The sequence below is a fragment of the Mytilus galloprovincialis genome, chromosome 12 (genome assembly GCF_965363235.1).
Source record: "Mytilus galloprovincialis chromosome 12, xbMytGall1.hap1.1, whole genome shotgun sequence".
NCBI lineage: Eukaryota > Metazoa > Mollusca > Bivalvia > Mytilida > Mytilidae > Mytilus > Mytilus galloprovincialis.
In genome coordinates, this window is record NC_134849.1 from 31270849 (window position 1) to 31288850 (window position 18002).

The 18002-nt window shown below is 32.7% G+C and overlaps 1 protein-coding gene across 1 annotated transcript in view; it reads left to right on the forward strand.

Moving 5' to 3' along the window:
• Window positions 1-9858, forward strand: part of LOC143055472 (DNA mismatch repair protein Msh6-like) — a 43082-nt gene extending 33224 nt beyond the window's left edge. Inside the window, exons 30-35 of the mRNA XM_076228621.1 lie at window positions 648-735; window positions 1271-1360; window positions 3317-3471; window positions 4468-4599; window positions 5924-5991; window positions 8807-9858. Coding sequence (XP_076084736.1) covers window positions 648-735; window positions 1271-1360; window positions 3317-3471; window positions 4468-4599; window positions 5924-5991; window positions 8807-8873 — 600 coding nt within the window. The 3' untranslated portion in view covers window positions 8874-9858. The remainder of the gene's footprint in view (window positions 1-647; window positions 736-1270; window positions 1361-3316; window positions 3472-4467; window positions 4600-5923; window positions 5992-8806) is intronic.
• The last annotated feature ends 8144 nt before the right edge of the window (window positions 9859-18002 follow it).

Sequence of the window (18002 nt, forward strand, 5' to 3'; positions counted from 1 at the left end):
TGCATGAGACTAATGGAAATTATTTTATACTTCTCAAAAATTTGTTTTGGCTTAAAATGTAAAGAAGCTCACAAGTATGAAGGTAACATTCTCTTTTATGGAAGTAGAAATGAATGTGAAGAATTGATGATGGTTACAAAAATTCATGTTGCATGATAGTTTGAAAAAAAAATTGACATAAAAAATGGGCATTTTTAAAAATTTGTTAGTGTTAGATTCAAGAAAATAATTAGCAAGTTGAAAGAAAAATATTGTCACCTTAAATAATGCTTTTAAATCCGTGTAATGAACATTGGTCCATACATTTTTGGGTTGCTTTGTACCAGCAGAGAAATACCTGTTTAGTAAACTAAATTTGCAGCAGTAAAACTATCAATAGACGTCCGCAAAGCTTCAAATACAATACAGTTATCTCTTAAGTGCACATTTACATCTAACATTTTGTTAATAACCTGAATAACAGATTCTAGAAATTATTTGGCAAGTTGAAGAGAAAAAAAGCACATATACATCTATAAATTTTGTGAATACCCTGAATAACAGATTCAAGAAAATATTTGGCAAGTTGAAGAGAAAAAAAAGCTTAAGGCTACTTTGATAACTGGGCATTCAATTCTTTATGATAATCTTTGGTCCATATATTTCAGGGTTGCTATGTACCAGCAGAGAAATGTCGCATGACACCAGTTGATAGGGTGTTCACAAGACTTGGTGCTAGTGATAGAATTATGGCAGGTAGGTTAATTTAGCAGGCTTCAAATTGAATTATGGCAGGTAGGTTAATTAAGCAGGCTTCAAATTTGCTATAATGGGGGAGAACAAATGCTGAAACTTATTTAAGTGCTAAAATTTTACTTGTTTCTGAATATACTTCAGCATATTCTTACTATACATGTACAGTGTTATAGTTCTGTAGATTGAAACATTGTTACAACACTTCGTGCACAGCTTAAATGGTATATTTTACTTGAATACATGACCAATCCGTTATAACAATTGCATGTAGACTGTTGGTTCATAATCACATCATATGCTTATCAACCTATATAATTTTTATATAATATTTACACAAAATAGTAGATAGTGCTGCAAGTGGGATTTGAAATCAGTCTATGAATCAGTCATTTAAAAAAAAAATAATTACAGGTTGATAATAAAAGACTTTCAGTTCTAAATGTTAAAACTTTAAATAAGATAATGGGATTTGTTTGAATGTATTTGGATGGTTGCTGAGGTTCTGCCCAATATTAAAACAATGTTCTCTTTACAGGTGAAAGTACTTTCTTTGTTGAGTTGAGCGAGACAGCTGCCATTTTACAGCATGCTACCAAACATTCCTTAGTGCTAATGGATGAATTAGGTAAGACAGCAATCCTTCAACAGCTATGAAACATTTAAATTAGTTACTAATGGATAAACTTTTTAACTTTGGTTCTTTGCTGTGAAGAATGATTGTAATGATCGAAAAAGTCTACAGTAATATATTATATAAATGGTACTCATGATCATGAACACTACTTTAAATGATAAAACATTTATCGTTGAAAACCAAAAGGATATTTAAATAATTAAAATCAAACTGTAGACATTAAATACAATAAGTGATTGCTATTTATACATCCAGCTCACACCATCTGAGACCAATCTTCTCAGTCTAAACAATGTGTCTAGACTGTTATTTAGTGTACTAGCATGTTAAAAATAGGGCCCAGCATGTCAGTTGTGAACAAAACAAGAGTTCATATTCATATCACATTAACATGTTCTTGTCCTGAATACCAATATAATTTGCCACTGGATGTTAAACTGCCATCAATCATCATCATAATAATTAATGAACCCAAATCTTGACCTTGAACTTTTGAATCATTGAATGTGTAGAAATAGTATAAACGGTTACTGTGGATTCAATTATTTTTGTGGGAACCAAATTTCATGGATGAAGGAAAGCTTATATGTTTGTTGATATGTCATTCCTTGGTTTGCCAAACAATCCTATACACATAGAAAATTTGTTATTTTTTTTTTTTTTTTTTTTTAAACTTTTGATTTTTTTATTTCCAACAATTACAACATATACATTACATACATACAATATAATACATATAAGATAAATACAATGTCATTTTTATAAATAAATCTTAATTGGAAATATTTTACATTTTCTATTGAAAAGATAAAGAAATAAAAAAAAAAAAAAAAAAATTAAAAATTAAAAAAAAAGAAATAAAGAAGGAAAACAAAAAACAAAACAAAACACAAAAAGATTATCCAGTTACATCCCTATCTATATTTTAAATATCAAATAATTTTGTTGAAAAAAAAATGAAAATTTACGAGACATATTTCTTTCGTAACAGCCATCAACACCGATCAAGTACATAACATGACAATAATATTTTTAATATATGTTTTAATATAAGAGGAGTAGGGGCAATAAGGCCCTTATTTGGCCCAAAAATTACTGCAAATTTAAAAGTTATCATACATATTTTTAAATTACTGAAAAGTATCTCAGGTAGAAGGTATATAGAAAAACAAAATAATTTTGGACATTGAACAAGTTACCCTGGCAACAAATCATGCCTTAATTTGCATATTTTGTAAAATTTTGTGATTTTCCTTGTTTTTCATCAACTTTTTAAGTATATTTTCGATTGGAAAAGTATGTGCGCACCCAAGAAACAACTTTATACTTGGTGAGATTTTGTCAATAGTAATAATAAAGCTTCAGTTAAATTATTTTGTTGTTTCTTGGCTGCGCACGATGTTTCCACAACAGAAATAAAGATAGAAAACTGCATAAATTCTGAATTTTCATCGTTTTTGTGAAAACAGTACATATTGTGACGTAATTGTGACGTCATCACATAAGAATCTTAATGTTTTTCATTTATATTTCTTGACCCTATGCATTTCTAAAGATTATGTGCCAATTTGAAAAAGTTATCAAACATTTTATTTTCTTGGGCCAAAACCAGGCCTTAATGCCCCTACTCCTTTGTTATTGGTTGAACATTAAATTGTGTCCTCATGAAATCCACAAAAAATGAAAAACCAACAAATAATAATGAATCCATAATATACTGTAGATTTAGAAATTATTGCATGCATTTATTATTGCGATTTTGTCATTTTAGACTTCAATGTGATTTTAGTTTTTATGATTTCGAGAAAAATCTTGTTTAATTCATATAAAAATGTTTTAAAATGTGAGTTTAAATTATTGTGTTTACAATTCTGTCGCATTTTTCACAATAATAAAAACCTCCCAATAATTTCTAAATTGACAGTAGCTATTTTCTGTATATTTTAGGAAGAGGAACAGCCACTTATGATGGTACAGCTATTGCCTGTTCTGTGGTACAAGAACTTTCCAGTAATATAGCTTGTCGCACATTATTTTCTACTCACTATCATTCATTGGTTGAGGAATTTTCACATGACCCTAATATCAGACTTGGTCATATGGTAGGTTTATTTGACAGATTATTCATGGCACTTAAGGCCATATAAAAGTTCATTGATTGAAAATTATAATCCCTGAAATTATGAAATAGGCAGAAGATTCCAAAGGGAGATAAAAAAAGAAGGAATTGGGCAAACAATAGTTCCTGCAATTCTGGAGGAAAAGTAAAAAGTTTCTGCTCCACTACTGTTTTGCTAAATTCTGGAAAACATCTAGTAATAAAAGAAAAATGCTAAACCGATATTCAAACTCAAGTCTAAAACAACAATCACATGGAGAAAAAAAAGCAATGTAAAGAATGCAAACTGGGGGGGGGGGGGGAGGGGGGGAAACTGAGTGAGAAACACAAACCCCACAGAAAACTTTGTATGATCTTTGTGAAGAAGAATAAGTTTATTTGATAAATCATTAACATTTTTATGACCCAACTACGATAGTTGAGGGGCACTATGTGTTCTGGTCTGTGTGACCGTCCCTTCGTTCGTCCATTCTTTTGTCTGTTCGTCCGTCTGTCCCACTTCAGGTTACAGTTTTGGGTCAAAGTAGTTTTTGATGAAGCTGAAGTCCAATCAACTTGAAACTTAGTACACTTGTTGCTTATGATATGATCTTTCTAATTTAAAAGCCAAATTAGAATTTGACCCCAATTTCTCAGTCCACTGAACATAGAAAATGAAAGTGGGAGTTTAAGGTTCAAGTTTTTAGTCCAGGTACTTTTAAATGAAGTTGAAGTCAAATCAACTTGAAACTTAGTACACATGTTCCCTATGGTATGATCTTTCTAATTTTAATGCCAAATTAGATTATTTACCCAATTTCACGGTCCATTGAACATGGAAAATGATAGTGCGAGTGGGGCATCCGTGTACTTTGGACACATTCTTGTTATTTTGAGATTTGACATCTGTTATGCAGATGTTTACCCAGAATTTAACTGAGTAGAGGATAAGGATCCGACACAGGAGGCCATTACTTTAACTTAATTTATCTTTATATAGGCTTGTATGGTAGAAAATGAGGATAAGGATCCCACACAGGAGACCATTACATTCCTGTACAAGTTCACAAAAGGGGCGTGTCCAAAAAGTTATGGCTTCAATGCTGCTAAATTGGCAAACATTCCAGATGAGGTTAGTACAAGTCTTGTTTACTTTCATATTACAGCTAGTTTACTAATACATGTACAGCAGGAATTTGGTAAGCTTGCTTGCTTTGTTTGCTTTGTTTGTATATTGCACAATAGTAATTTGAATAACTTCAAATCAAATTTAAACACAATATATACAGGTTCAACTATGCATTTATATATTGTTTCAAGATGTCAATCTTAATTTCAAATCTTGGGTAAATGTTTATACAAACAAAGCAAGCAAGCCAACCAAAGTCTTACTCTACAAGCATTAGCAAATTAGCTGTTAGATAAACAAAAACATATGAATTACTTCTGATGATGTCTATGTAGCTGCTGTAAATTGAAATAAGCAAAAGAAAAAATAGGAAGAATGATATGGCAATCCTTATAGATAATAAGCAGCAAATAATTTGACCAGAAATCTTAAAACAAAAATTCTCATAAGTCATCAATATTTAGTTTAAGATCATTGTAATGGTAATATTTTTTTTCAAGAATATAAGAAATGACATGCCTCTCATAATTGTAGAACTTTTGAACCACAAGACCCAACTGCTAGTTTGTATTCTGCTTTACCTAGCTTGTATACTAAACCTATAGATTTTGCAGACTCTAGAAATCATGCAACACTCTTTTAAACTCTGTAGGTTGAGAAATTTTCTGGTTGACATTAGAATTTTACAAGGATTTCAGTGATATTAGAAATGAACAATTAGCAAATACATGTATCTTGGGAAAATACCAAATATCAAATTATAACCCCTTCGCCGAACTACCAGGACCATTCCCTACCCAAAGGAAACTGTTATGAACTTAGAAGTCTGCGTTCAGGCATTGATAGGACATTCCAGATAATTGAGGATAGTAATCTGATGTTGTCACTTTTCGTGTCTGATCTCAACCGGGAGCAATAATTGGCAATGTGTGAATGCTGCATAAGTAAATTTTGAAAATAATATTCCTCCATAGTTCCTCCTTTTAGACCTTTCTTATAATACTGATCCAATATTTGGTATATGACTTGATAAATGAATAGCTATTTAAGTAGTTGAGGAGATAAAATACAGTAACTATACAAAATCTGAAATTTAAGGAAACAGATTAATATAAGCTATACAGCTTGTTTCTGAATACTATTTTAATTATGTATGTTGTATGATGATATGCTTGTAATGATGATGGATTATGTTTAAACTAATGAAACTGTTAAAATGGCAAGCAGTTTGTAAATGACCTTTACAAATGCCCAATATATTTTTATTTTACACATCTTTAATTTCGTTGATATGACCTTCTTCAGTGTATCTTTTTTTGACTTACAGATTATTAGAGTAGCAGTAAAGAAGTCTAAGGAGTTTGAGGAGTCTATAGAGAGGTTGAGAATGATAAGGTAAAAATATAATTTCCTAGAGGCATCTAGTCTTGTCATTACCGGTCTAGCAGGGCTATACATTAGCGTTTGTCCGATTGTCCGGGACAAGTGGACAAAGGCGTAGGGCAAGTAGATTCACCATACTACTTGTCCGATGGGACAAGTGAATAATCGATGTCAGATATATGTAAACTAAATCAAATTCAAAACTTATACATACTCCAAAAATTGAATGATCGTTTTATTGATCATACAAAATGAAATAAATATTCATTGATAGAACGTATTTGAACATGCCAGCAGCGGCTGACCAGGGGAATATAATTAAGGGGGAAGGAATCCAATGATAATGCTTCTTCTTAGTATAAGCCTCCTTGAATTAGGAGCACCTCTATATGGAGTTTTACCTTAACTTTAAAATTTTAAATAAAAGTATGTTTCATTTGATTTTGCTTTTATGCATAACAATACATTAAAAAAGGTTTTATTTCATAAGATCTATATATATTAGAATAATACGTTCTCAGTGAAATGTGTTATCAGGGGCGTAGCTTGAATGAAACGATGTGCAAGCAACTAGTGAAAAAATTTTGAGACTCTTTGTATGCAGAAAATGTTTTTTGTTTGGTTTTCGGTCATATGACAGTTAAAAGAGGAGCTATATGTAGATAGGACTTATAAAAAATCATGAATGTAAAACTATAATTGATAAATCTTCTGAATCGAGTAATACATAAACAACACATATTTGTGATACAGAATTTACTCAAAATTGTCCAAAATCTGCACTTCAGGTCTAGGCAGAAACAAACTTCTCTATTTTTTTGTCAATATTCACACTAAAATCCCCATGAATATACAGTAATGCTAGTCAACTGTCTTGGTCATTGTTGATTGTAAATTTGTTTTCCATACGTTGTACAGATCTTCATGGCAGCACTCGCAAGATGTTATAAACCAGCGTACATGTTCGGCATCAAGCGACCTCCCAATTGAATTAGTCAAAATTACATGCCAGGTCAGTTTCGTATGTCTCAGACAATGTTGACATTTGTTCGTTTGTTATATTTCCTACAACACGATGAGGCAGATACAGCGCAAAGAAGCGATTTTTGGATAATAATAGACCCAACTCCACTCTCCAGTTCCCTTATCATATGTTTTATGAACGCAAAAAATCATAGTAATGAGATTTAATGCAATACTGTTTTGGCGTGTTTGCAGGGTGATCTTCGGTAGTCTGTCTACCACACCGCCTTGGCACATGATATTTTCTACGATATCGAAGGGTTCTGAAAATTCTAATGCCGATTGGTACATATATTCCAAACTGATGAACCGTACACTGTAAAATGTGCTCTAAAACTATATGTCTTAGACTGAGTATTACAAATTCAAATCTGTAAAAGATAGAAGTTACTGTCCGATTTTGTCATAATCTCCAAAAAAAAAATTATTTTGAAACCAAATGCCGTTATTTAATGATATTTCATCAATTAAAAAAGTGACAACATAGGTGTTTCCTTCAACATTTAATTTATAATTTTTTATTTTGCCATTTTTTTTGGGATGCCGAATCGATGTGCATGCAACTGCGTGTTAGCGTATAGGATGCTACACGCCTGGTTATGTACTTCATGATCATGCATCAATGTATATAAAAATCAAAATAAAGTTATAAAAGCTTGTTTAGCCACCATCAATGAATTAAAAAGGTTTAATTATATACAAGGTGGCCAGGTGTATTTACATCCTTGTTTTAACTCAAACCAATACTACAGAATGAATAGGTCAATAGGAGAACCTAGTGATTTGGGAAGTGATGATGATTTAATGATCGACACATGATAGTGACATTGAGTCAGAGAACTCAGTCTTGCAAATAATCTTTCAGATTGAAGTATTAAATGAATTTTGATGTGTTATTCTTTAATTAGTTACAAACAAATTCATATAACATAACAAAATGCTCTCTTCTTTAGGTACAATCAAATCTCAAGTGTTATTAGTGCATATCATCAATATGTAAGATTTTCAATTATAAATTCGGACAAGTGAGTTAAAAGTTCGGACAAGTTGATTTTCTTGCAACTTGTCCAAAGGGACAGGGACAAGTTATAAAAAATGATAATGTAGAGGCCTGTCTAGTTGATGGTCTCTCTCACAGCAACTGGCTTCCTCCAACAATAGAAACTTACCATCATGATGTAGGCAAAAGAACTGAAAGTGGTGTAAACACAAACAATTAACAAGTCAATCTACAGATTAGCGAGAGCCTCGCATTTCCCCGTTTCTAAGCCTCATCCTTATATTGTTGATATGTCAAGTCAATGCACTATTATTATCTATGAGGCTCCCACAGGGTCAAAAGCGACCTGCGACCTCTGGGCTTTTTAGAGGCGACTTCCAACTTGAGGGCCTTCTAAAAACAACCTGCGACCTGTAAAATTTGGAAAAAACAACCTCTGACCGACTTCCGTCCTCTGTGTTGGGGAAAAAAACGACCTGCGACCTGTACATTTCCCTTAAAAACGACATCTTGACGAATTTAAAAGCGACCTTTCAACCTGAGGGGGGTACCCTGTGGGAGCCTCATCTATGCATTCGAAGTGCTTTTCTGGATTGACCTACATCAGGAACGCTCAAAGCCAAACATTTGAATTTCAAGGATGTATAAGTACTGAAACTGTTGAAGACAAAAATACCTAAAATTGATAGCCAAATTCATCTAAAGCCAACTTTGCCTGAGGGAGTTGAAACCTTAGGAATTAATTAATTAATCCACAGTATAACTTTTGAATATGACTTTGGATTTATTTATTTTTTATTTCAGATCTGTATGGAACAATGGAAAGAAAGAATCATTGATACTGATGCAGAATCAAAGTAGGGTATCCTGAACCAACCATGCCAAAGTCAGAAGTGATGGTCTATTTAAAGTTACAGGAAGATCAATTGTATTTTTAGTGCAGTCAGTAACTTTTGTAAAGATTAGAAATGTAAAATTACTGATTTTTCTCTACAATGAAATGAGTTATTTGATAGAATAGAAAAGTTAGAAAGAATGCAAGAAACTTAAGTTTGGTCTAATGTACAATTACTATTTTTTCTCTATAATGAAATAAGTGTTTTGAAATTAATGATGTTTGGTAAGAGTTATAAAGAATTGAGATTGATCCAATGTGAAAGAGGAATATAGTGACACATGAGAAGAATTAACTCGAGCATAGTGTTCATGTTAATATAGGTTCTACTGTATGTACTAATATCGTTTGACAGTTTGTCATTGTCAAATGATCCACGAAAAGAATTAACCATTTCATGTTGACTGCATTTTACTGTATGTAGTGATATCATTTCATCAGTTTGTTTATGTAAATTGTTATGACTATGAATGTACATGTAGAATATTGGCATCTGTTAGTTATATTTTTACCTGCATGTAAAAAAAATCTTTATAGGATCAAAATTGCATGGAACATTTCAGACAATACTGGAAATATCCTCTGCTCCAATGGCAGTCCCAGTTTCCTACCCTTCACTCAGGTAAAAACAAACTTATCTCATTGATTTGTTGATTTTGTATTCATCTGTATGTCATGATATATGTATATTTGGCACAATGGCAATCATTTACCTAAATCATAAAATGATGAATTCAATTAGTTTGATGGATTAGAAGTTAGTTTGTGCTGATACACTTAAAAGTTTACATAAATTGAGAGATACATTGATGTGTGTACTATATACAAACATTTCTTATATTGTCATAATCCATAGTGCTTATATATTCATTTAATTTCCATAGTGCTTATATTTGTTTATATAATTTCCAATAGTGCTTATATGTTATACAATGTGAACATTAAACAAATATGAAATGAATTCTCATTTTTATTGCAGCCTTGCTGTTGATGTAGTTGTCAGGTCATTCTCATATATTTATACCCCCGCTTTGAAAAAAAGGGGGGTATACTGTTTTACCTCTGTGTCCTTCCATCCATCCATCCTTCCATCAGTCAGTCCGTCCGTCCCATGAATATTTTTTATCACCTTTTTCTCAGGAACTACAATACAAGGATTTCTGAAATTTGGTTTAGGCTTTATATAAGTCTGCTATACCGTGTGATGCGTTTTCAGATTCATCACTCGACAACTTCCTGTTTTCCGAACACTTGTATGATTTTACACGTGATAGCCAAGTTGAAAATTTTCGTCACATTTTTCTCAGGAACTACAATACAAGGATTGCTGGAATTTGGTTTCAGGCTTTATATAAGTCTGCTATACCGTGTGATGCGTTTTCAGATTCATCACTTGACAACTCCCTGTTTACTGAACACTTGTATAATTTTACACATGATAGCCAAGATGAAAATTTTGTCCCATTTTTTTCAGGAACTACAATACAAAGATTTCTGAAATTTGGTTGCAGGATTTATACAAGTCAGCTATACTGTGTGATGCGTTTTCAGATTCATCACTCGACAACTTTCTGTTTACCGAACACTTGCATATTTTTACACTATTAAAATTATCTACTTGCGGCGAGGGTATCATCAGTAGCTCACAGTTTCACTTGTTCATAATGGTATAATACTAAACCCCTAACAGGAGGGATTGTGCCTGATATTCATATGATGAAGACATAATATTTAATCAGTTTAATTGAGGTCTGGAGCTGGCATGTCAGTTAACTGCTAGTAGTCTTTTTATGTATTATTGTCATTTTGTTTATTTTCTATTGTTTCATATTCTGACATCAGACTTGTACTTCTTTTGAACTGAGTTTTACTGTGCATATAAGTGCGCTTGTTTTTTCTACATTGGCTAGAGGTATAGGGGGAGGGTTGAGATCTCAAAAAACATGTTTAACCCTGCAGCAATTCAGTGCCTGTCCCAAGTCAGGAGCCTCTGGCCTTTGTTAGTCTTGTATGATTTTTAATTTTAATTTCTTGAATATAATTCAGAGTTAAGTATGACATCCATTATCACTGAACTTGTATACATATTTGTTTAGGGACCAGCTGAAGGACACCTCTGGGTGTGGAAGTTTCTCGCTACATTGAAGACCCATTGGTAGCCAAATAAGGGTTTCGATTCCTGATTTCAGGGATAACAGCACACAAATATATAGTGAAAGTGTAGCACGGTGTCCTATGCACAAGTTAGTTTTTGTAGAGCCCATGACTTTTATCTCAGAAAGCTCGACATATGGAACATGATCCCGCAGCGTTAGCTAACTTCATAAAGAAGCTTTATATTTTAGAAGATGGAAGACCTGGATGCTTCATACTTTGTATATAGATATACCTTTGTTATGAAGTTTCTGTCTGTCACATGTCTGTTGTCCTTGACCTCATTTTCATGGTTAAGTGACTTATTGCAAAAAAAATTAAGACTTTTTGTATGTTAATTTCTCTCTATTAATTATGAGTAATAGGATAGCTATATTAAGTATGTGCATACCTTGCAAGGTCCTCATGCCAGTCAAACAGTTTTCACTTGACCCCAACCTCATCTCACGGATCAGTGAATAAGGTTAACTTTTGGTGGTCAAGTCCATATCTTAGATACTTTAAGCTAGAGCAATGTATAGGTCTTGTATATTTGGTGTAACAGGGAGGTGTCATTTGACCTTGACCTCATATTCAAGGTTCAGTGGTTATAGTTAAGTTTTTGTATTTTGGTCTGGTTTACTTATACTGTATGCAATAGGTCTACTATAGTTGGTGTATGGAATGATTGTAAGATGTACATGTCTATCTGGCAGGTGTCATCTGACCGTGACCTCATTTTCATTGTTTAGTAGTCAACGTAATATTTGAGTTTTGGTCTTTTTTCTAATACTATATGCAATAGGTCAACTATATTTGGTGTATGGAGATATTTTATGATGTACATGTCAATCTCACAGGTTTTATTTGACCTTGATCTTCTTTTCAGGGTTGATTGCTCAGTGTTAAGGTTTTGAGTTTGGGTATGTTTTTCTTAAACTTCAAGCAACAGGTCAACTAGTTTTGTTATATGGAAGGATTGTAAGCTGTAAATGTCTTGTCTGGCATGGTTCATCTGACCTTAACCTTATTTTCATTATTTATTGTTTAATGCTTAGTTTTCTTGGTTAAGTCATTTTCTTAAAAACTAAGCAATAGGTCAACTATATTTAGTTTATTTAATGATTGTAAGGTGTACATGTATTCCTTGTTTAGTTTTTATAACCTTGACCTCATTTACGTGGATTATATTAAGTTTATGTGATAGTTGTAGTAAAGGTTTATATTTAGGACTATCAACATAATATCAATATTTATAAGTAAAGAAGACAAGACATTTCAGCGTGTGCAGTCTAGTCAATTATTGGTATGGAGTAATGGTACACATTTTTATACTACTGCAAAAATTGAAAATTTTTTGGTCGTATATTGGAATCATGGTGGCGTCGTCATCTGTGTCGTCGTCGTCGTCATCGTCCGAATACTTTTAGTTTTCGCACTCTTAACTTTAGTAAAAGTGAATAGAAATCTATGAAATTTTAACACAAAGTTTATGACCACAAAAGGAAGGTTGGGATTGATTTTGGGAGTTTTGGTCCCAACATTTTAGGAATTAGGGGTCAAAAAGGGCCCAAATAAGCATTTTCTTGGTTTTCGCACTATAACTTTAGTTTAAGTAAATAGAAATCTATGAAATTTTGACACAAGGTTTATGACCTCAAAGGGAAGGTTGGGATTGATTTTGGGAGGTATGGTTCCAACAGTTTAGGAATTAGGGGCCAAACAAGGGCCTGAACAAGCATTATTCTTGGTTTTTGCACAATAACTTTAGTATAAGTAAATAGAAATCAATGAAATTTAAGCACAAGGTTTATGACCACAAAAGGAAGGTTGGGATTGATTTTGGGAGTTTTGGCCTAACAGTTTAGGAATTAAGGGTCAAAAAGGGGCCCAAATAAGCATTATTGTTGGTTTTCGCACCTTAACTTTAGTATAAGTAGATAGAAATCTATGAAATTTAAACACAAGGTTTAGGACCATAAAAGGAAGGTTGGGTATAATTTTGGGAGTTTTGGTCCCAACAGTTTAGGAATAAGGGGCCCAAAGGGTCCAAAACTGAACTTTGTTTGATTTCATCAAAAATTGAATAATTGGGGTTCTTTGATATGCCGAAACTAACTGTGTATGTAGATTCTTAATTTTTGGTCCCGTTTTCAATTTGGTCTACATTAAGGTCCAAAGGGTCCAAAATTAAACTTGTTTGATTTTAACAAAAAATGAATCCTTGGGGTTCTTTGATATCACTACTGGACGAAAAAACGTCTGTCCATACCAGTAACAGTCGTTCTAAGACTGATAATGTTTGTTAAAGTTGTAACAGTTGTTAAATTTCACTGCTGCAGTTTTTTTGTAACTGTCCCAACTTTAAAAGTGTTTGTCTACAACATAAATCGACTGTAACAACGCAAGAAATAACTGTCACAGTTATTAAAGGACTGATACAACTATTTCAAAGTTGTAACAGTTGATTAAAAACTGTCCCAACTCGAAAAACGTTGCAACAGTCATAAATAAACTGATTAAACGCCTAAAGGGTTGTCACAGTCGTAATAAAACTGATGCAACCATTTGAAAGTTGTAACAGTCATTTAATTACTGTACCAACACGGAAAACGTTGAAACAGTCATAAATAAACTGTTTAAACGCAGAAAAAGTTGTAACAGTTAAAATATGATAGCTACAACCATTGTATAGGCATAGCTAATTTATAAGCGTAGCAACTTCCAAACATTGATCTTCATGTTCACTTAAAAGTCACGGATACAAAATGTCTAACAGTCAGGGATATAGGTGCAATTGTTTGTAAAAAAAAAATGACTGTGTGAAATATAAGGTTGTGACAAAGAGAAACAACTATCACTCCAATGTAATACATTAATTTTAGATAGATATTGATTTAAAAAAAAAAGTATTTTGAAATATTTGCCGCTGAACACATTTTTGTATTCCTCGGTTATTTAGTGAATGTGCTGAATTTATATATTTTTTTAACACTTCCTCGTCCTTATCTCTTCGAACCAATAAAATCGGAACCAGCACTAGATACCTGCAATTTCTCTAGATAAAAGATAGGCACTGGCTACGGTTACATGGAAATGTAACAATAATAAAAATATTATTGTTACATCGGAGACTAATTGCCGGAATGCAAAGTTGGGCAAGGAACCGATTAATTACGAATGTAACAATAATTATTGAGGCTACGGTTACATTGTGTTATTGTTACATGAAAAACAGCAATGTACGCTAAATTTATTAAATTTAAATCTTCTTTAGCTGTGTTGCTTAATTCTTTCATATGTACTAATTAATACTTGTAATAATGATAATTAATAAGTATTATTATTATACAAATGATGTTTAAGTAGTTTTACATATTAATCTTAAAGGTAATAAAAATACCTCAGATTAGCAGCGTCAAAATGAATGCGAAAAATATAGTTTGTTGTTGAGAACTGGGGCTGATAAAGTGTTCACTTTTTGAAGCATTTAACTGCACACCTTCTCTTATTACTGTCATTATATACTTTGAACAATGGATGCAGAGATTTATTTTACCAATTTAGTTTTGGATGAAAAACTTGGGATGCGTTTGAAACGAAAATGAAACAATATCAAGACACAAATTTCATACAGCTCTATAGCTATAGCTCTATACAAAAGCAACTCTAAAAAATTGATACATCAACTGAAGCAAAGTTTGTTAATTGCTAAGTTGGATACTGAAATCTGAGGTAAACCTAACATCCGTAATGGACGGCAATGCAATCATATTGAAAGACAACATGAAACTACACCACATGCTTTCAACCAAAAGATCGGATGAGAATATCAACATTGCGAGAGTAAAATAGTATATCTCACCGAAAGCATGGCAAACATTAAAGACCGACCGTGCAAGGGCTGTATAGCCAGTCAAGGTCGTTAAAAACTTCCATTTGTAACATTAAAGATTTCCTTATCTTCTAAAAGGAATATCGCAGAATTGAATTGCACGGTATGCGATACAGACGTTCACAACGGAGGGTAGGAGGGGTCCTGATCCCGAAATCCCGGGCTTAAAAACATGAAGTCCCGAGGTCCCGAATTTAAAAAAAAATAAATCCCGACATCCCGAAAGATCAATCTCGATATCCCGAGCTTAAAAAAACACCCGATCCCGCATCCCGAAAAATGTCCTGCCCCCTTATTACTGGTGTGTGATGGCTGCTTGGAGTGGATTCGTCAAAATGATGTGTCGGACTTAAACATGCTCCAAAAACCACTTACTGGATATTTATAAACTGTCATTGTAAATAAAAAAAAATAAAGACATTGTATGTATTGTAAATATAAAATAAATGTCTTAAACTTTTATTATTTAGTACATATTACAAGTCCCCATCGTACATTACTGTTTTTCATGTAACAATAACGCTATGTAACCGTAGCCTCAATAGTTATTGTTACATTCGTAATTAATCAGGTCCTCATCCAACCATGCATTCCGGCTTTAGTCTCCAATGTAACAATAATATTTTTATTATTGTTACATTTCCATGTAACCGTAGCCAGTGCCTAAAAGATAACTACTAACAGAAAAATCGAAAAACGTTACCCAATATATTTGTTACCAAATGTATCTTTATAACTGAATTAAAAGTTGACAATTTTTATATCATCTAAATAACAATTTTATTATTTTTTTTATTAAATTAGTTAGGTGTAAAATCATTCATGCATACACGGTTGTTTTCAATACCCGTAGTTTTACGAATCACATCACTTCATAATAACGCTGAATATACATGATATACTCTAAACCTAGCGGGGAACTCCTAATACACTTATCCCCATATAAAACTGCTTTATATTTTCTTGAGGGCTTATTTCACACACTAATTTTTTTTTGGGGGGGGGCTACATTTTCTTGTAAAATTATAAATATTGCCGTATAATCATTTTGATTTCTATACATGTAAAAAAAAATCAGACATTTAACACATCTTTTGCAGCTATGGAAAACAAATCTTAAATCTATCTGAATTTAATTTATTTTATTTTACCGTATTTTATTTTTGAATAGTTCAATATTATAAACTCGACTTTGTATTGTACATCGTACGGAATGGTCTATTTGAAGTTCAGTTGTAATTGATACACATGATACAGGTAGATAGCACGTCAGCATTCATGATTGAGGTGAAAATATATTATCACTCGCGAGAATAATTCATATTTTCACCGGATTTTTCGCAAAGAATTTACCATACATATGTAAATACTAGTAGATGGACGTACTGTTCAAGACCCGACAAAATAACTAGCGCCAGTGAAAGTTCAAATGTTCAAAACATGAAAACTTGCATTGTTTAAGACAGGGAAATCAAATCTTAATTCTTTTATTTTTTTCACATCACTTTTTAGAACTTGATGTATTCTTTAAACTCCGGTCTTATTAAATTCTAAAGACTGACATCGGATTCTCTTATGTGGTTTCAGTTGATCAGATGTACTAAAGTCTATCCAAAATATTTTCCCATTTCAATTGTTCAAATTCAAATTATTTTTAATCCCATAAATGCTTGTACAATAATGACATATTATTCAATCAGTAAAGAAAACTAACAATGTTACTAGATAGATAATTATGTACAGACAATATTTTGGGTCCCTTTATATTTTTTGGTTCGGTGTGAGCCGAGGCTCCATGTTGAAGGCCAAGGAGCGGATCCAGCCATTTTAAAAAGGGGTTGTTACTAACCCAGGACAAAGGGGGGTTCCAATTACATGTACCTATTCAAATGCCTTGATCGTCCAAAAAAAAGGGGGTTCAAACCCCCAGAAGCCCCTCCCCCCTGGATCCGCGCCCAAGGCCATACATTGACCTATAATGGTTTAGTGCGTTATACATGTATGACTTTGTAATGCTTATTGTGTTTATGGAAAACAATGAGAAAATTTTGATTAACATCTTGGGATATATATTTAGAAGGCATTTATTCAAAAGCAGATAGAATTGATTTGTAGAAAAACATGAATAAGGGCAGATGATCAACTATTATAGTACAAGTCTTTGATTAACCACAATATATTTGTCATCACTGACGTATCAATGTTGCTTTTGTATACATGGTATAAAAATCCAACTTGGGTTTCTCATCTGAACTTGTTTACATCGTGTTACATTATCCAATATAGCTAGGCCTGTTATAGGTTTTTCATTATCACACTTATGGGGAACTGATTTTGCTCATTGTTGAAGGATTTACAGTTACTAACAATTACATCACTTCACTTGAAGTTCCTCCATCGTTCAATTTTCATCCATGGAGATCCCTGTCTTGGTTTACGGTTGATGGTTGTCTTATTGAAATTCATACCACATCTCCTTATTCTGGTTATCATACAGTATACATGTTATACCAATGTCCCAGGTTAGGGGAGGGTTGGGAACTCGCTAACATGTTTAACCCCGCCACATTATTTATGTATGTGCCTGTCCCAAGGCAGTAGCCTGTAATTCAGTGGTTGTCGTTTGTTTATGTGTTACATATTTGTTTTTCGTTCATTTTTTTACATAAATAAGGCCGTTAGTTTTCTCGTTTGAATTGTTTTACATTGTCTTATCAGGGCCTTTTATAGCTGACTATGGGGTATGGGCTTTGCTCATTGTTGAAGGCCGTACGGTTACCTATAATTGTTAATGTTTGTGTCATTTTGGTCTTTTGTGGATAGTTGTCTCATTGGCAATCATACCACATCTTCTTTTTTATATGTTATACAAGACTAAAATACCTAGTATTATCAAATGAATTATAACAATTGTTAATAGTTGTCAGACTTTTGTTATCAAAAAGCAGCTACATGTGTATAATTAAGATGTAGACATGATCACTGGTGTCAGATGTAAACAAGAGTGACTGTGCAAATGCTGAAATGTCATCTCTGCTTTGCCTACATGTATGAAGGTTTTACTACATGTACAAGTA